Source organism: Amblyomma americanum, chromosome 10 (assembly GCF_052857255.1).
Source record: "Amblyomma americanum isolate KBUSLIRL-KWMA chromosome 10, ASM5285725v1, whole genome shotgun sequence".
NCBI lineage: Eukaryota > Metazoa > Arthropoda > Arachnida > Ixodida > Ixodidae > Amblyomma > Amblyomma americanum.
Window position 1 is genome coordinate 43,740,987 of NC_135506.1, and position 19,820 is coordinate 43,760,806.

General features: G+C 45.8%; 2 protein-coding genes across 4 annotated transcripts; one reads left to right on the forward strand and one right to left on the reverse strand.

Moving 5' to 3' along the window:
* The first annotated feature begins 134 nt into the window (after positions 1–134).
* Positions 135–15,731, forward strand: LOC144107455 (threonylcarbamoyladenosine tRNA methylthiotransferase). The gene is made up of 11 exons (XM_077640454.1): positions 135–506; positions 2,099–2,200; positions 2,926–3,156; positions 5,721–5,841; positions 7,677–7,780; positions 8,874–9,040; positions 9,927–10,072; positions 12,241–12,301; positions 13,135–13,254; positions 14,098–14,244; positions 15,395–15,731. Exons 1-11 carry the CDS (start codon positions 350–352, stop codon positions 15,707–15,709), a joined length of 1,671 nt encoding a protein of 556 aa, XP_077496580.1. The 5' UTR covers positions 135–349; the 3' UTR covers positions 15,710–15,731.
* On the reverse strand, positions 15,362–19,435 carry LOC144107458 (transcription factor MafK-like). 3 transcript variants are annotated; one of them, XM_077640460.1, is made up of 3 exons: positions 19,290–19,435; positions 18,579–18,903; positions 15,362–17,580 (listed from the first exon to the last, which is right to left on the reverse strand). In XM_077640460.1, exons 1-3 carry the CDS (start codon positions 19,303–19,305, stop codon positions 17,364–17,366), a joined length of 558 nt encoding a protein of 185 aa, XP_077496586.1. In that variant the 5' UTR covers positions 19,306–19,435; the 3' UTR covers positions 15,362–17,363. The 3 variants fall into 3 exon arrangements, with proteins under 3 accessions (XP_077496586.1, XP_077496588.1, XP_077496587.1); XM_077640462.1 differs by having other exon boundaries at positions 17,227–17,580; positions 18,579–18,807; XM_077640461.1 differs by having other exon boundaries at positions 17,227–17,580; positions 18,579–18,816.
* Between the last annotated feature and the right edge of the window lie 385 nt (positions 19,436–19,820).

Here is a 19,820-nt window from a genome sequence, read left to right on the forward strand (position 1 = left end):
AGAATTACAAACATAACCACAATACATAATTTTGCTATAAATTTTGCTGTTAACTTTTTTCTCCACTGTTTTGAGGGAGTCCAAAAAATAAGATTTACACAAAAGCAGCCTGAAATGGACTGCGCTTCTGCCCTCTGTCTGCCGTGTGTACATTATGGCGGCGGCCATGTGCGGTACGAGCAGACGTAAATTCGCGTTGGTGGCGATGCGCATTCAACGCTAATTGCTCATGTTCGCGTAACATGCGCGTTCAAAACAATTCGCATTGTACGCAAAAGAAAGACTGTGGTAACGCACACCGAAATCGTTCCCTCGATCTCCGGCTGAGGTCCGCGATCGCGTAGCAGCGATGCCCGAGATCTGCCCGAGTGGTTTCGTCGAAGACATCGAGGACATCGTCCGATCGGCCGAAGACGTCGTCTCACCCACGACGCGCCGAGAGGTGATCCCGCGAGTCAAAAGACGAAAAGACGTGTTGGAAGCGACTGGTGACAGCTTTCTACCTGGTGAGTAGCTTTTCATCGTGTACTACTGTGATCTTCTGCGCACAGGTTCAGAATAACATGAACGCATGCACATCCGTGAGCGAAGTTGTTTACATTTTTCTTTTTTTTAGTGCGCCCTTTTTGTTTATAAGTTATGGCTTATCAAAAAGGGAGCTTCGTCACTTCGGGGATGCAGTATCGAAATGGGTGGGCGGTCTGTAACTGTTGCTACTGGTGTACTGGCTAGCTGTGGAGCTGATGAAAGACATCAAAGGTAAGGACTTGTGGAACTGGAGATTGACCCGGGTGGCTTTGTTGTTACTGTTAGCTGTCCTGAACAAACAGTCATCCCATGGCAAGCCCAAGTGCTGAGGTCTTAAAACGGGGCTGCGGTGATGCAGCGCGCTTTTAGAAAGGTTGCGATTTGCGAGTTGCCGTCGAATTTCTTTGCCGATTTTAATGGTTGAACTCAAGAAAAAAAAAAACGAAAACACCGGCACTCCGTTGACGAGCATGGCTTTTTAGTCTGTTTTCGTGATTGTAATTCTGGCTGATTGCAGTTTCAGTTGTAGGGTTGTAGACTCAAGTAGCCCAGCGGCAGGCTTCTTCTACGACCCTTTCATCTGTGCGTGTAAGATCGGAAATTAATTGATTTGATCATTTGATTAATTGGCCTAGTTGATTTGGCATCTTGAAAAGAAATGGTATCGTGTCCTCCGTGCGGGCTATTCCTTTAAAGGTCTGTTTATGGAGGAAAAACGCTAAGGCGCCCGTGTGCTGTGCGGTGTCAGTGCACGTTAAAGATCCCCAGGTGGTCGAAATTATTCCGGAGCCCTCCACTACGGCACCTCTTCTTCCTTTCTTCTTTCACTCCCTCCTTTATCCCTTCCCTTACGGCGCGGTTCAGGTGTCCAACGATATATGAGACAGATACTGAGCCATTTCCTTTCCCCCAAAAACCAATTATTATTATTCATGACCATTTAGCTGTGCCTCGTCTTGGCCACAGAAACACAGCATTACGTGACTTGCGTTGCACTGTTCAATTGTTCACCGAGCAAGACACCGTGCAGTTGGCCGACTTTCACACAAACACCTGATTTTCTGTCTGTAAAGGCAAACAGAAATGATTCGCTGCTGTAGCTCTAACAGCAACATAGCCATCAGTGTGCCCATCGTGGAACCCTTTCCTCACTATAGTGCCATCCATTTGGCATCCAACGCCATCCGTGTTGATCCTGGTTATATATCGTTACTTATTTATATGTACAAGTTGCAGCAGCAGTTTACGGGGTGTGGGTGTGTGGAAAAAAAATTAATTTTGGCGCTGTCTCGCAAGCCATTCACACAGAGTACGAGCCAATATGAGAGGACTTGCATGTTCCATTTGGTGGTATCAATACCAGATGACAGAGTATGAGGCAGTGCTACAATTAATTATTTTTTCACGCACACACATGCTGTAGACATATGCTTCCGACTGTATTTGCTGTAGTACTTTGACCTTTGATTGTGTTGTGCAGCGTGTTTAAATACGCATCAGTACTAAACTGAGCGACATATTGTATGTGGTGGCCTAATGTTGTGCGTGGATTTCATTCCGCATCATACAGGCACGCACAAGATCTATGTGAGGACCTGGGGCTGTGCCCACAACAGTTCTGACAGCGAATACATGGCAGGACAGCTGGCTGCCAAAGGATACACCATTGTCGGTGAGGGAATTGCTCTGTGGTTACTGCTGCTTCACAGCAGTGTTCATGTGTTGGATTTTTCTGTAGCTTACGACATTTTGTGGTTCATTGTGCATCCTTCATCAAAGGTTTTACCAGCACATGGTTTAGTTTTTAACTGTGTAATGGAGCGCTAAATTATGGCACTTCTCAAGCTCAACGTCTGTGTAATGTGAAGAGAACCCCTATGGTCACCTTTCACCGTTTTGGTCTTTTGGGGCTGCCGTCAAGGTCTCCTGTGCACAGCTCAAGCAAACCCTGTTGCCTGAAGACCTTTGACGAAGGACGTACACTACTGTCTGTTGCTGGTATAGACCATTAGTACAGTCAGCTGCAAATGCGGCTTCCAGGTTCACCTGCTGAACTTGTGAATGTGGTCCAAGTGAGCCAAGCAGTGGGCACTCTTGGGAATAAACCTGAAACCTGTGGTCACGTGAGCTAGATGGGTGAAGCAGCTGTCCTGGTTCGCAAAAAGCTGGCTGTTGGGCTTTTCTTTTTTTAAAGGGGACTTATGGACTCTTTCATTCTTCCATGTTGGGGCACACAGAGACTGCGTGGCTTCAAATAAGAATGACAGGAAGTGAGTCCTACCAGAAAATTTTTTTTGCCACTTACTTCTTCACTGCTGCAGTCAACAGGCACTTGGTGAAAGTTGCATACCCAAAAATGATTTCATAGAAAGTCCCTGACCTTTTCTCCCCTCACAGATGATGCAGGCGGTGCTGACTTGTGGCTGCTCAACAGCTGCACGGTGAAGAGCCCCGCTGAGGACCACTTCCGCAGTTCTGTCGAGAGTGGCTTGCGAGAAGGAAAGCGAGTTGTGGTTGCAGGATGCGTGGCCCAGGCTACCCCCAATGTGAACTACCTCCGCGGGCTGAGCATCGTGGGGGTCCAGCAGACTGACCGTGTTGTGGAGGTGGTCGAGGAGACGCTCAAAGGTGCTTGAAGCAACCACTAATCCAGTGTGAAGTCTGTGAGGGTCTCGTTTCACAAGATGTGAGGTGTGAATTTGAGCCAAGTGGATCATATTTTTCACAGAAACATCAAACTGCCCCCCCCCCCCCCCCCCCCCCCTCCACTTTTCTCCTTATGGAGTGCAAATAAGTAGCATTTAAGAAATTGCTCATCACACTGGCTGAATGTGGATGGGAAACTTGCATGAAATGATTAAGTCACAGAATAATGCAGCTCATGGGAGCCCTTTCTCTCTGTCTGCCTCTCTAATTCTCTCTCACTTTGTTTTTTTTTCTTGCTGCGAGGGAAGCATATAGCTTAAAGCTTTTTTACTGCTCGGTAGGACTGGTCAACTCCAACTAAAACCTGCTGAGCCCCAACCAGTTTTGCATTTTGCTGATTTTGCTGGACCTATTTGTGGTGAAAAAGACTATCTCACTTTGAAGGCAGCTGGAGCTGCCAGGCAAGTCATTGCATCCTGTCTGCAACTTCTTTGTAGCTTTAGTTTAGCCCCATCAAATGTGGTTCCAGCATAGACAGAAACATCACAGTGCTTGTCTGTTGTACTGTGAAAAAATTGGAGCAAAAACCAGAAGAGGGACAGATGAGGAAAAGACAAAGAAGGCATTCACTGGGGCTGGCTATTGTCTTCTCTGTCCTTTCTTTGCCTGTTGCTCATCTAGTTTTCACAGTGACTTCTCCACAGCATGCAATACCAACTAGCTCGATAGCATGCTCTCCTGTCTGTTATACAAATACTTACTTAAAGCCACTCTGCATGTAACTTACGCATGCTGTCTTTTCACTAAGAAATGTTTATTTAACCTTGCAGACTAGAATGTTGCCTCTTTTTCTTGAAGCCCGATCTGCTATGTACCCATGAGTAGTGACATTATGGCTGCCTGTGCCTGTGTCTGGTTGTTTGTTCAACACTGGAGATCGAATCCTTTTTGCTTCTTGTTGACCAAGTAGTGAGAACAGCCCGAGGACGGGCAAGAAAATTAACTGGTCTTGAAGCTTGGTGTGAGGAGTAACGAGGCCCCGTTCAGTGTGAGAGCACTCATATGCCTACCAACACCGACCAAGAATCTTGTCATGTTTGGATCTTCTGCCGTTGCCTAGCAACCACGATGCCACATTATGTTAAAAAGAAAATCACACCAATATCCACGACTGGGAGCCGAACCCGTGGCAGCTCGAACAGATCAGCTTCAAAGGCCACTGCACAAGAGCGCTAGGCTATCACTGCAGCTGAACACGCCTCGTGTTAAACTGCAGCACACTCTCACACTGTGTGTGCATTGCACATCGTCATCTTCATCAACGTCAATCTGCGGTGTGAACAGATTAGATCAGCTTAACCTCGCTCTGATCTACACATCTGGGTTATTGCCAGAAGTGCCGACGACCAGAGCAAAGCAAAACCACTAGCCAATCAGGCTAAACACACACTTTCGCACGTATACTCGGTTTAACTACGTTTAAACCATACCATTTTTTTTTTCATACAGTCCTCACATTTGTCTAGAGTGTGCGGGAAGTGCAGTGTGTGCAGTGCAATGGCATCATTTATGAGTGGTCTGTGGCTCAAAACAGCCTGCTACTGTGTGTGCGCTTTCCTGTGGCTCAGGGTTCACTTCACAAGCCTTAAAGGGACCGAGAAAGGGGGTCTCAATAAAGGTGCGATACGTCTGGGATGTTAAAAGACGACGGTCCATAATTATCCCCCAGCAAGAATTATTTTAATGCGTTTTGTGGAAGCTGAGTTATACGCAGACAAAATTTGAACTTCCGCGTCTTCAAGCCTTTCCCTCTCCTCTCGCACGCCAAAACGGCGGCGCTCCTCTGCCGGTTGCGGTGCGCATGGAGTGGCCGCAGTAGCATGTGACGTCTGAAAGAATTTGGCGCTGTGAACCAGTGATAACCTTCGGCTGCTGACGTCATCTGCAAGACGTGACGTCGTCTGCCAGGTTTTCGCGCGAAAGCCCGGCACTGTACGTCACGGTGAGGTGCGAAAGCGGGAATTTTAAAAAATTTATTGTAAATTTCCTGCTCGCTTTTGAGGTCTCGTACACGGCATGGACGCTCGGTAGCCTGTACTCTACATAGTGCAAGCATTTTAAAGCCAAGCTCAGACGCCCTTTTCTGTGGCCCTTTAAATGAACCTGACAAGTGTGTGACTATACAGATAATATGTGAATCCTGCAATCTTGTTAGTCTGCTATGCCTTTTAGTATGCAAGCATTCTCTTCATTTGGTTGTAAACCTTTCTTCTTGGTTACAGTCATTCACATATACCTACAAAGACACTATGCAGGTCATAATTTTGTGTCGATCTACATTGCTGAAAACTGTACTGCTTAGAATTCTTGTGCTGCTATTTTGTAACTTGTCATATTTATTCTTATTCGCTATCCTGTTTTCTACCTGAAATTTTCTAAATTGTCAGCAAAAACTTGTATTTCACTCTGACTTCAGAAACTAGGACATCCCAGTGCCCCTTCTCAAGCAAGATGTACAGGGCACTAAGGATCTGCATTGTACGCAGGAAACTCTGTGCGGCTTCTGGGTTCCAAGAAGGATGGCCGGCGGAAAGCTGGCGGTGCCCCCCTGACTCTGCCAAAGATCCGACGCAACCCCCTTATCGAGATTATCGCCATCAACACAGGGTACGGTAAGGCAGTCGCATCCTTCATGCGTTTCATAAAATGGCTGCGAGCTTTCAGCCCCGACACGTCTTGTGATGCAGCTGGCCTTTTAGCGGTAGATGCTTCTGCACAAGCTAGGTTCTAAATTAGTGTACACCTGATGTGGTGTGATTTCGCGGCCCAGTAATAATCTTGTGCAAGCAGCTCAAGCACTTCAATCTTTAAGCCTTAAAAGTGGATAAAGTGGAAGTAGACCAAGTGGATTAAAAAAAAAGGCCATGACAGTGGAAAAAAGGTCGTGGCACTGGGTTGTTTTGCATTAGTTTAGAACACTTCCTTACTTGGGAACAGCATAGATCCAGGATTCAGTAAAAAGGTGAATGGGAACATGTTTACTACTATCTGTACAGCTTACCGAATAATGCATGCATTCTGAGCATTTTCTTCACTTTTTAGCGAGTGCAAGTTCTTTCCACATAGGTCAGTGAAGTGCCACAGGTATTCTCTGTTGTCATAGCCAAACTCATGAGTAGAGATAGACTCCACAGATGTGTGTGGTTTCATGTGGGAATTGCAACTGTCTCAATGTACCATTTTAATTGTAGGTTCTCATGTCAACTCTGCGACTTTCTGGGAGAAACTTAACTCATGTTGTATAGTGTGCAATATATGATTAAGTTGCATTTAACTCGCGCATCGTTTCCGTTCTTCGGTTTCTTTAGCTTCGCATTCCTTTTATTCATTTACTCTCATTATGCTTTGAAATAGAGCTGATTGCACTGCCTCATACTGAATTTCATGTTATGTATTAGCAAACTACGAGGAAGCACAAATAATTGAAATGATACAAAACAACTTATGCATGTAATTTCTGATTAGATGTGTAATGTAATATCTATTGCATACCCAGTAGCTAGAAGTATGCGAATAGTAGAACTTTTTCCATACCGAATACAATATAGTGTAGCCTTGCTCCTGAATCAAATATGAAATCGAATACGAACAAAATGTTTTTACAAATATTCGCACAAGTAGTGAATGTTTGTACGAAATGAATAGTTATGCTAAACAGTGAAACACTAATGGCAGCGCTACGGTATGGTACTATAATTTATAGAGTTATAGTTATTGCTGCTACACTGATCCCTGCTAGGGATGCATAACATTAGGTCAATATAGTATTAGCTCTCTGACCTTTATGTCTCAGTATAGGAAAATTGCCATTTGCTGCTGATGGTGACAGTGAATTAACTAGTGCCATGTCTCAGTAAAAGGGTGGGTGACAGCTACCTATGAGCCATTGCCCCCTGAGATCTGGCATCAAGTCATGGTTTGCTAAACCTACCCGAACGCTGCCATGCGGACCAGTCTCGGAGGCCATGCATGAGCATTATCAATGCCACCACACGAATGGACCAGATCATGGAGAAGAACCCTCCATCCCATGCAGACCAATAGCAGCAGCGTGCTGCGAGGTGTTGGAGTGTGCCCTGGTTTTGAAACAGTTGTCAAAGAAAGCTGCGGCGCGTCTTTTTTGAACTCTGCGCCAATTATTTTAAAACTATTCAAGAACTTGAAAGCATATTCGATTCATTTGGAGTAATCTTGAGTTTGCACTATTTGATTCGTTCAGTGAATTGAATATGTAGGAGGATATTCAATTCACGCTTTGAAAATTTTGAATTATTCACAAACTCCTTCAGTAACTGCTAGCTGAAGCTGGCTTGTTACATCACTGATCTTAGCGATGCATGATGAGAGTTTGCATTTAATTTTATTTGCTTACACTTCATTTCCAGCTGCAATAGCATCTGAGCATGTAAGGGCAAAGGAAATTATTGCCAATTCATTTGCAGCTGCCTCAACCGCTGCACATACTGCAAGACAAAACATGCCCGGGGAGACCTGGGCAGCTACCCGATTGACGAGCTTGTGGCACGGGCAAAGCAGGCGTTTGAAGGTAAGGCCACTCTGTTATACATTTCACAGTGACACCAGTTATGGGTACGTTTCCCAGCTCTGTGGAATTGGTGGCATTGGCATAACATGAAGGAGAAACGAGGAGCAAAGGGAAGTGGAACTGCTATCCACACCATGAATTTGTGGAATTCTCTATGCGCATCAGTGTGAACCAATGCTTGTGCTGTTTGCACCTCTGCACATAGAGGGCGCCGCTCGATAGCACAGTGAATGACTCATTCAGCGTCGCAAATAGCCGTTGCTGAATCCTACATTACACAGGCGTAGTAACCGATGATCAGTTTTCTTTTAGGTATTTGCAGTGTTAAATGCAAAAACAGCAGCAAGCTGGTTCTTGCTTTGAAAGAGCTTCCGCTGAATACCACTGACATGTGCTTGTTGTCCACTTTCAGTGTCATGGCAGACAAAAGCTATTTTACAGTGTCAGCTGGTTTGGCTAGACCAGGATCAATTGCCGACATATTAAATCCAGGATCATATCCGAAATTATGGTCTGGATCGAATCTGCAAACTCATGCTCAACTGCCAAGCGCTACCTCTGGTGAATTAACTGCAACTGTAGGTTGAGCGCACACAAGTTCTCTAACGAATAGCGACATGACTTTTCAAAATTGCCTACATGAAAAAGAGGTGCCACCATCTATATGAGCGTCGAAAAGAGCACCTCGTCCACTGCTGCGGTGCCAGGAGGCAGACACCTGGTCCAATGCTTGAGCGAAAACGTCGGTTCTGCTGCAGAATCACAGCTACGTTGCAATGCTGTCCACTTTGTGCAGGTTAAATTCTTTCACTATTGCGTTTTCCACTTCTTTTTCATTAATTTAACACAGTGGATGTTCGATGTTAGGCCTGTGGGAAAACTATCAACGATTTCTTGGCGGTTTGCCTCAAGATATCGTATTGTCGCAACTGAATCCACACTTTCTGCCCAATAACAGCCTGGTCAAATACAGAGTGTTCACTTCTCGGCACTTCTGCGCCTCTTCATGGTGGACAAAAAATCCGCAGAGTCGCTTTTTTTTAGCCCTAGGTAATTATGAGAAACTCTGTGATCTGCTCCTTCAAATCCCCAGAGGGTGTGCGTGAAATCTGGCTGACCTCGGAGGACACGGGGGCATATGGCCGCGACATTGGTGTCACCTTGCCTGACCTGCTGCAGGAGATAGTGACAGTTATCCCCGAGGGATGCATGATGAGGCTGGGCATGACGAACCCACCGTACATCCTCGACCACTTGGAGGTGAGCATCCCTCCTTCCGTCAATTTGACTGCTTGTGCAGTAGAACCTCGCTTCTGTAACTTCAGTTTTTCTCAACTCATGTCACTTTGCAATAAAGCTTTTTCTTTTGCAAAGGCTGCATAAAAAAGAAAGAAATGCAGTTGTTCATGTTCCATGAGTAGAACGGACATTGCCTATCCATGCGGACTCCGGTCCTTTTCTGTACCATGGCACATATGTACTGCCACCATCAAATGAAACCCTAACAACTCTGATGCAAACACAAGAATACAAAAATATTAGCTGCTAAAGAATAAACGCAGGCAGGGTCCATCAACAGTAACGCGCAGCGATCTTCACGTCACCGAAATGAAAATCAAGTGAGCTAGCAGTATTCAGTCTCCCTCAACTAAAATCTCATTTTGCTGTACCTGTTTCACCTGCCTTGTTCGCGTTATTTGCAGCAACAGTATATTTGCTTGAAACAAGCTTGAGACTGTCGTCCACTTTATTGATGATCTATTTTAGGGAACTTTCCGTAAGAGAAGGGATAAAGGAGGGAGTAAAAGAAAGGAAGAAAGAGGTGCCGTAGTGGAGGGCTCCGGAATAATTTCGACCACCTGGGGATCTTGAACGTGCACTGACATCGCACAGCACACGGGCACCTTAGCGTTTTTCCTCCATAAAAACGCAGCCGCCGCGGTCGGGTTCGAACCCGGGAACTCCGGATCAGTAGCCGAGCGCCCTAACCACTGAGCCACCGCGGCGGGTGTGCACTGTTTCAAGAAATAAAATTTTTAATTCTCTTCTGGGCTCCATTTATTTTTTCTGACGATATTACTTTTTATTCTGATAAAAAAAACAAACTTGTTGACTCTTCCTCTTTTACTTTTTCTTTCTCCAACAGGACATGGCAGAAATCTTGAGCCACCCCCGTGTGTACTCTTTCCTCCACGTCCCAGTGCAGTCTGGGAGTGACCCGGTGCTCAATGAAATGCGGCGAGAGTACACTGTCGCCCAGTTCCGTAGTGTGGTGGACCACCTTCGGAAAGCGTGGGTATTACTGCCCTGGCCTGCTTGACAAATTGATGTTGGCTTACGGCAATAGATAACTGTGTTCTAATGACAAAGATGCTCCGTTCGCTGAATGGAGCTTTTAGAAACTGCAAAAGGACAGAAAATGATGCACAGATACTGCTGCTACAAGGTGTTTTTGAAAAGGCAAACTGCAGTGAAGTCAAGTACTTTCTTTCTGCAGACCTGTAAAACTAGACAACACTGATATCCATTTCTAAACAGTGATCGCATAGTCCGTAATACTCTCAGCAATATCGTCAATGTAACAAGTTTAAATTGGGCTGTGGGAAAAAATATTCTGTCCTCACCTCCAAATTCGTCTGCAACGAATGCATCTTCTATTGCTGAACAAACATCAATGCAGCCACAGAAGACCAAACAATCAGATTTTACTAAGAACAAAAATCATATGGGGTTGCCTTCAGTGCCCTTTTGAGAGGATCCTCCAAGTCAGGATATGGCGAAAATGAAATTCACTGATATCTATGATGCCGGTGCTTAAACCTGCATTATAACTGATCCCATCAGAGTACTGAAGATACCCTGGATTTTTGCTGCGTCAACTGTATCTGCATTGCATAACAATTCCCATGCATGATGGGATGTTGAGGTTTTGCTGCAGATGGTGTGGACTTTTCAATTTCCTGTAATGAGTGGTGCTAACTGCTGCCAGTGGAGCCGGGTAAAACATGCTGCACGAGGGCACTTCATTCCAACAGTTTGAGTTTGTTTTTTGAGAGTGCGTGTGCTTTTGGTGCAAGACACGGAAGAAGACCATTTAGGAGGTGAAACTCCCGTAAGCGCGAGCGAGCGCAGGCAACCAGATAAGGTTACAATTGTATGCGCCGACGGGGCCGTATGCAGTGGCGGCATGTCGTAGAAGCCGCAGCGAAAAAAAAAAAAAATGCAGCGCCCAGGCAGGTGGCTTCGGTGCGCGCTCAAAGCAGACGACACGGGTGTTTGCTTCGGCGGGCACAAACAGCAACAGTTCTTGTCGGTGTCTGTTCAAGGGCCGTAATACTAACAGCGCTGCTACGCGCAGTGCGGCCTCCTTCGGAATTTGCTAGACTAAGATGGGACGCAGGTGTTTTGTTCGAAATTGCAAAAGCGGTTACAAGTGTTTTAGGGACAAGGTGAGCAAGGTGAGAAGTTGTAGCCGCTTGTTGCGTTCTCGTCTGACGTGTAGTCATAAACGCTGCACCGTACGATGCCCGCATTCTCCTCCAGCAGATGAAACTTGGCGTGGTCACATACTCGACGAACGTGAAGGCATGTTTGCCTTCAACGAGCGCCAGCAGCGCTTATACCCATCCAATCAAAGTCATCGTGCGGGTGTCAAACAAAAGCTCTGCGCACAACCAGAAGCTACAGATCATCTTCATGGAAAAGAACCTGTTTTATTTTGTGCTGTGCTCAAATGGTTGAAGCGTAGCACCAGTTGCTCTTCGGGCTACCAGCGGTAAAGAAGCGCGCGAGAGTCAATAGAAGTCGGGCGTGCGCGTCCGAACGGGAGCAACACGCTCAACCATCTGCCTTGGCAACCGAAATGGCGGTAATTCCTTTCCAGGCCGCCAGCATGATAGTGGCTCGCGGGCTTGTGACCTTTTCTGGTCGCCGCAAACAGCGGAGTTTCCACTCCTAAAGGTTTCTTGCTCCGTGGTGCAAGAGCACTACTTCACGAGGCCAAACCAGCTCACCAGTTCATGTGACGCTTGACCTTGAGGGTGACCTTGGCCAAAGTATAAACAAATAAATAAATAATAAATAAAATAAACACTGCCGCGACTGGCTTTCGAACTTCCACGGAAGAGTGAACAAATTAGCTTTGCTGACCACTGCACGAGAGCACTGGGCTATCACCGCAGCCGATCACGCCTCGTGAAACACATTTTTGCGATGTGCATTACACATCGTCATCTTCATTGCCTACTACTACTACTAGGAACTAATACGCTCACTCTGGCACAATGAATTGCACATCGTCGCTATCATCAACTAATGCTACTATCGAACTAATATCGTCGCCAGACTTGCCAACGACCCAGCAAAGCAAAACCATGAGCCAAACCGGTTGAACAGATGCTTCCACATGTCTACTCGGTTTAACTAGGTTAAAACCCTGCCACTTTTTTCTTTTTATGCAGTGTTCCTGGCATCACAATCGCTACAGACATCATATGTGGCTTTCCCACTGAAACTGAAGACGTAAGTGGTGGGATGCTGTTTTGCATTTCATACCATGAATCAAGCAGCAGCAAAATTCTTTGGTTTAAGGAAGTATTGGAGAGAATTAGAAGATGCCTTTGTTCTGCACTGGATGCAACCCAGCTGGTGATGATGATGACTGTTCAAGTTCTACATAGTGTTAATGCATGATGTTGAGATCGTTTGAAAATACATGTTCAGTTAGCATTAGCTTACCAACATGACTCTAAACCTGCTAAAGTACTGTGTTGGTTGCTTAGCATATGCTATAACCTTTAAATTTGCAGTAAAAACTGTTTACGAGGAAAGAAAAGGTGCATTAAACATCTCATGGTATCCATTGCAAAGAAGGAACGGAGAAAGAGGGGCTGTATTGAGGACTCCAAGTGGGGATCTTTGATGTTTACTGACAGTGCACAGCACAAGAGCATGACGTATAAAATAGCGCAACAGCAGACAAGGACATGAAAGAACACACACGAGCACTCGTGTGTGTTCTTTCATGTCCTTGTCTGCTGTTGCGCTATTTTATACGTCATGCACTACCAACAAGCCCAAACCGCCACCTTATAGCACAAGAGCGTCTATCACATCTCGCCTCCATCAAAGCGCTGCCACCACGGCAGGTTAAATGTGCATATTATTTTCTCCGACTGCAAATGGCACTATCTATCTCTCACAGAAAGCAGTGGCTATTGTTTTAGACACTCTGTCAGGTGTCATGAACGAATTCAAAATTTTTTAGAAAATTATGAGCACTTGTCGCAGCATCCTGTGTTATTGCACTCTGTTTGGAGACGTCGTACAGTGCACACTTCTCTTGGTTTGCCCAGGACTTTGAGGAGACCATGCGGCTAGTTCAAGACTATAAGTTCCCATCACTGTTCATCAACCAGTTCTACCCGAGGCCCGGCACTCCTGCGGCCAGCATGAAACGAATACCTACGCACATTGTGAGCAAACGGCGCGTGAACTGCGTTGTTGTACTGACCTTTTTACAAACACTGCTGGAACGTCTCTTGTATGAGAATCTCTGCATGGCTAGAAAACAAATGGTTGCAGTTTAGCTCGGCTAAGCGTGGTTTAGCAAAATTGTCCGGACAATGTAGATGGCTCTGGCCAACTCGCTTCGTCCATAGCGAGAACTGCAATGCGAATGCCGCGAGAGTGGCACAGACTCCTTTTTCCAGCAAACGGTGAGTCACGTGCTTAGTCACGTGGCCAGAGCTGCCAAGGCGGTGGTCGGTGCAGCGGTCGGCACGGCGGTGACGTGCGGTTGCAGCTGCGGTGAGTGATGTAGTATGTCACGTGGCTGCCACACCTCCACTGCTCCTCCACTTGAATTTCAAATTGCGCCGCCGATGACCTTGGCTTGACTAGGCCAGTAGAGCTTTCACTTTTAAACATTGTGAATGACAGTGAAGTTGGTGCCCCCATCCCCCTTGAACTGCTGTCATACAAACATCCTTGTGCCTGCATCAGGTTTCTATCACCTATCAATGGCCACTTTTGGAAGTGTTACTTCTGGCCTGGGTTCCACTGTCTTCATGAAAAGGCTTCCAAGGAAAGCCGTGTTCTGGTTCCTCTGTGCTGAGGAATCAGGAACAAGCAGCAGCACACCTTACCTCACCTCACTGCAAGGTTCAGGGTCCTTAGAACTTTCATTTAGCACTGTGCCCCAAAAATTGGCCATTGTTTGTTTGTGTGCATTGTTCAAATGCTACACATGGCAGCTGATTGCACAAGGTAGTACTGCAGCATGTGCTCATTTTTTTTCCTTTTCACACCTTTTGTAGGTTAAAGAAAGGACGAAACGTCTGTCTGAGCTGTTTCAGTCATACATGCCGTACAGTGACCGGGTTGGCCAGAGGCATACAGTCCTTGTCACTGACACAGCTCATGACAAAAAGCACCTAGTCGGCCACAACAAGTTCTACGAACAGGTAAGCCATTCCTGCCGAGTAGGTGCAGCCGACACTCGGGATTTCGACCAGGACTGAAAGTTGGTTCAAATTATGCGGAGTTCCAATTAATGGGAGTTTTGTAATACATATGACGTTGACCGGACAAAACCATCAATTTGAATAAACCAGCAGTTTGAATTAAACAAGTTAACTTTGATGAAAGTGAGTGTACTACTGCTGCTCTGGAATTGGGACAAAATTTCATCCCTATTCAACAGCAAAGTGATGAACAGTCAGTCAGCCTTGTCCTTGCTACGTCAGCCATACACTAGCTGCATTACACTGCGGGTTGTTGTACTATCAGAAGCAAGTCAAACACGAACACGATACTTGTAACACGAACACAAGAGTACAAAAATAATAAGATGCTGGAGAAGAAATAGAGGCATGATGCACTAACACCTTCAAAAAGCAGTTTTTACGACACAAATTGAAAATGCTATCAAGGTGTGCTAGTATTCAGTCTCCCCTGTCAAAAATCTTCTCAGTTTGCTGTTCTCATTTCAGTTGTCTTGTTCACATATCCTTTGTTGCTTATAGTAGTTGCTTATGTGTGTGATTTATCAGGTGAGTTTAACCAATAAGCCATTTTTTTTTTTCTGCTATAGGATTCAGCCAATAGGCAAGGCTCTAGCTTGGTGACCATAAGTCCATTTTTAGATTTAAATCTGTAAAGTTGGTGATGTGAGAGCAGCCATGGGCTAGTTATCACAAAATGTGATGGTATGGTACAGTACGGAGTGGAATTTGTTGTGCACGTGAGCTATGAGGAGTGCTTTGGTGAAGGGTTCCAGACTATATAAATACGACCGCCTGGGCTTCTTTAACGTGTGCTAGCATTGCTTAGCATATGGCCATTTCCACATCTTGCCTCCCGTGAAATGCGGTTGTCGCGGGCAGGATTCAGTTCTATGTCCTTGGCATCAGAAGCCAAGTGCCAAACCCACTGAGCCACGACGGCAAGTTTCTCACAAAATGTGTATATCTGCAGTAGTAGTTGCAATCTTTCTCTTTTCACTGACTGCGTAATCTCAAATCAGAGCAACTGTAAGACAGCTATTGGTAGTGAAAGTGTGAATTTCTGGTTAAAAAAATAAAAAAGCAATAGTAAAGCCTTCATTGCTTACAGATCTTGCTCCCCATGGATGACAAGTACATGGGACAGCTCGTCGACGTTGAAATCACAAGTGCTGGCAAGCATTTCATGCATTGCAATATCATTGGCGTCAACACATCCATGGACCCGACCCTTCCCAGGCCACTACCCAAAGGTCAGGTCTCTGGCATCAAGCCAAGGCAAGCTACCATCCAAAGCCAGCCCACACAAGCGAATGCAATATTCTCGGGATACCACTTGTCAGTCACAGTGACAGCCATGTTGATAGCCGTTATTGGCATTGTTATAGCATATTCTATTGGTGGAAAGATATTTGCTTTTTTGTGAATAAAAATGGTGAAATTAGAAACCCCTGTTGCAATGGTGCTATTACCGATCGATCACGTTAATATTACGAGCCTAGGTGCGATTTGGAACAAACTGCAAAACAAAACAAAGGCCACAGATTTTGTGTAGTCAGGTATAAATGAAATCCATATACAATCAGACCTTTTGACGACACCAGTTTCAGAACTGCCTATAAGACCTGTGTATAGAAACTTTGCACTCTGGTTGAGACAGATTCAGAGATTAGCATACTGTCATGCCACCTACGGCATTTAGATGAGCTGCTCTGCTAAGCATTTAGTGGAGAAGAAAAGTTGCAGGGTACCACTGACAACTGTCTGACAAACTGCCACGGAGCGCCACCTTTGACCACAGGCAATAACCATGTTTTAAACTAATTTCACAACTAGCTTCATCAAAGCTATGCATACAACTGCTAAAGTGTTGATACATACGCATGGACATGCGGACTGATAGGGGCAAGTAATGCCACAGTAATCTCTTGGGTATTTGCATTGTACTTTGGGAGAGAGAAAATGATCCATGCTGCAGTTTATAACCACCACTGTCTTCACCATTTCTGAATCCACATCAGAATTGCCCTGTTGATATTTATTTGTCCACAGTATAGTGCGCTCGTGGTGTTTGTGTGGTTACACAACTGGAGTGTCAACAAGGAAAAATTTGAACAGTCTCATTTTCAGATTTCAGATCAGAAATTCAGACCACTTTATTTGTAGTTGACGCTTTGCATAACAAAGCCCAACTTAGCATCAAAGGTTTGCAACCTCAGCACTGTGTTACTGTGTTCTTTTTCTTCATCACGTACAGGCCTCTTTGACAGGCAGCTATAAGTAAGAGCACAGAATGTCCATCCTATCTGAACTGCATGCGGATACACATCCTTGCATGACAAGTGCTACGTCTACTCAAGGAGAGATAGCCCGAGCCATGCGACATTGACAGTTCTGTGTATTTATATCAATATCTAGAGTAATTTGTAGGTGACTTGCTAAGACAGATGCAATTGTGAGCGACCACTGATGCTGCACCAAAACATTCAAGATAGTCGTCATTGCAGACATCTGTTGCTCTCCTGAGGACTTCATCGCAGTATTGCAATGTGGTTATCAGTGTTAAGAGTAATGCAGTACCCCTGCAGAAGTAGTAGAGTAAGACATTATCCAACAAGGCAGCAATGGAAAACAAAGTTTGGCAGTGCTCTGCACAGGTTAGAAGAAACATCGCAAAAGAGGAACACAAACGCCTGAACCAAGGCTTCACTTCAGCCATAACTTAAACAACTGCTTTTCAGCATCAACATTGTATATAACTGCATATTATTTACATATTGCTGTGATAAAACATTTCCAGCGAATAAACAAAGCTGGCAGTGTGCTGGCACTGCTGCAGACATTGGCCACAACAAAGCAGAAATGTTACAAACGAAAAGCATGAGTGGCTGCACCGCAGTTGTGGGCACGTGGCTTGACTTCATCCAAAACTTAAACCTCTAGTTCTGAATATCAACGTCCGAGAAAATTGCACACTGTTCCCATCCTGCTGTGACAAAACACTCTCAACACGCCAGGACGGAATCTTGGCCGAGTGACTAGAAAGAAGCACGCCCAGTACAACTTCCCTGATGGTGCTCCTACTTGGGACCCAGTGGGGAGCTCAGGTATGGCTGGATCTGTTCGGTGGTGAGCGCGTGGTGCTCAATGCACCAAGCCAGAAGCCCAGTGTAATCTCGCTGGATGCGTGCCACCTCCGCAGCCAGTTCGGCATTCTCGGCCTTCAGGGCCTCAATGCGCTCATGCAGCACCTCTTTCTGTTCTTCCAAGTGACCTCGCTGCACAACCCGGCGCGTCCTGCATTAAAAAAGGATGCACCAAGTTGGAATCCACAGACTGAAGCACTACCACCGTCCCACTACGTGAGTAAGCTCTAAGGCCACAATACCTTTTTACTGAGAAAATGCGTCAAGAAAAACTGTGCAAAAATGAATTTCCCTCAATTCCCTGTACGTCAAACACTTGTGGATTTTATGAGAAAAAATATCCGCAAACATCAAATTTTTATTATTACTTTTCCCTCCTGTCTTAGTGGCTACGGTGTTCATTTGCTGAACCCAAGGGTATGGAATCAAATCCCAACCGTAAGAGCTGCATTTTTTTAGGGTAAAACGCACCGTGCGCGGTTTGATGTCAGTGCAGACCAAAAGAACACCAGGTGCTGGAAAATAATCCAGAGCACACCTCTAGGGCATCTCACAATCACACGGCGTCGCGGTCACAATGTGGCAAGATTCTGCTGCGCACATGCTAGAGGAAGGAAGGTTTTGAGGACAGCAGCTGTTTTAAGGAGGCACACTGCTCTGGAAAGTCCTTGCATGTCTATGGGGACACAAAATGGGGCATGCTAAAGCAAGAAGGTTTTTCAAAAATTTGACAAACGTATGCTGGCATTCTACAGAATAATCCTGAGGAACAGAGCAGGGCATAGCAATGCTGGCTCAGGTTCACACTGGTCTAATTTGTACTGTTGCATTGCAGAGCTTCACAACAAGGTTACAAACAGAACTAGTTGTTGGTACACGCTAACAGATTCAACACACTTGTAATAATTGTGGGAAATGAAGACTGAAATGAAGGCATGGTGCTGCGTCGGTGTAGGTGTGTTTAGGTTGTAATCCCATGCATACAATGCTGATAAACAAGAGGATGCAAGGATGCATTCTTTACATCTCTTGCGTGCACCTTTCTTTGCTCTTAAGATCTCATGGCTCCTGTTTAAAAGCCTCAATGGTGGCAGTGCTATTGCCTAGAGTATGCAACACAACATGAAAGCAAAGGCGTCAGACCCTTACCTGCAGATGGCTGCATAGCCCCTGTTCTTGAGCATGCGCCGCAGGTGCTTGATGGCGCGGGTGTCCTGGCCATTGAGGCCCGCGGAACGCATGCGTGAGTTTAGCTGCCGCACGGACATATCCACGAGGTCGGACCTGGTCAGGCCCAAGGCGTGACATATCGCGAACGGATCGCCCGCATAGGCCTGGCCTCCTTCGCCGGTCTTCGATCGCCGATCGCCATCGGCACCTGCGAGGGCTTCCGCGACCACTTGGTCACCGCCTTGCGCCCCGGCATTAGTTGGCGCAGTGTCGTTCCTACTAGGCTCATCCTCGACGTGAATAGCTGCACAGTCCAATAACCCACCCAAGAAGTGTGCTTCAATACATCGCAGACTGTCTCCTGTTTTTTGTGTTTAATTTTCACCACGATTTCCTGAGCGAATCTTCTACTGTCGCCTGCGGAATATCATGCGCGTAAATCGTGTCGGAATGCTGTGGAATATCGCGTCGCATGCAGAAAAAAATAAGAATAAAAACTAAACATTCGGCATCAGACATATTCTAGCAGCCGGACGGGACTGCAAATATTTTCACGAAGTCGTTACTTTAGCCGCGCGGCGGAAACATGCAGGGAAGGCGATTGCCAACGGTCATGTAAGCCTACTTGACATAATGGAGCATGCAAGCTGCACACCGAGTGACGTTAGCGTGGGAAATAAATGCGCCGACCTTTGTCATTACTCATGACGCAACGCTTGAGACGACAGGATGGAGTAGAAGACGCTTGCGGCAAGCCGCGAGGTGCCAGAAAGCGTGCGTTTCAAACTAGCCGTCGGGCACCGAAGGGGCACACGTCGGTACGCGCAGACACGTTACGCCACTTCCACAAGTCAAATTTCGTACGCTGGCCAGTAGTTTCGGTTTCGTATTTCACCTGCGCGGCAGCTGAAAGTATTTGAAAGTCTTGTTAGCATTACTGTTTAAAGGCTTAAGATTGTTGTAACTGCAAAACTCCTAAATTACTGGAAGTTTTTTTCGCGTCGTACACAGTATTTCTTGTTTTCTTTAGTAATCAAAGCCAAAATAATATAAAAAGGAAATGCAATGACTGCAATCGGCTGCTTGAGTCACGTGATAGCCAGAGAGCGCCCCATAGGCTGAGGCCGTCGCCGCCGCTTCCCGGGAGGGCTTTGAAAAGTTGAGAGCTATTATTTCTCCACAAATGTGGCAAAATAACCTTAAAGATTGTTGATCACAGCC

Coding starts and splice junctions, on each gene's coding strand:
- LOC144107455 (XM_077640454.1), top strand. CDS start 350: ATGCCCGAGATCTGCCCGAGTGGTTTCGTCGAAGACATCGAGGACATC. Junction 2,201..2,925: donor CAAAGGATACACCATTGTCG/GTGAGGGAATTG, acceptor CTCCCCTCACAG/ATGATGCAGGCGGTGCTGAC. Junction 5,842..7,676: donor ATTATCGCCATCAACACAGG/GTACGGTAAGGC, acceptor ATTCATTTGCAG/CTGCCTCAACCGCTGCACAT.
- LOC144107458 (XM_077640460.1), bottom strand. Junction 17,581..18,578: donor GGCTATGCAGCCATCTGCAG/GTAAGGGTCTGA, acceptor TTTTTAATGCAG/GACGCGCCGGGTTGTGCAGC.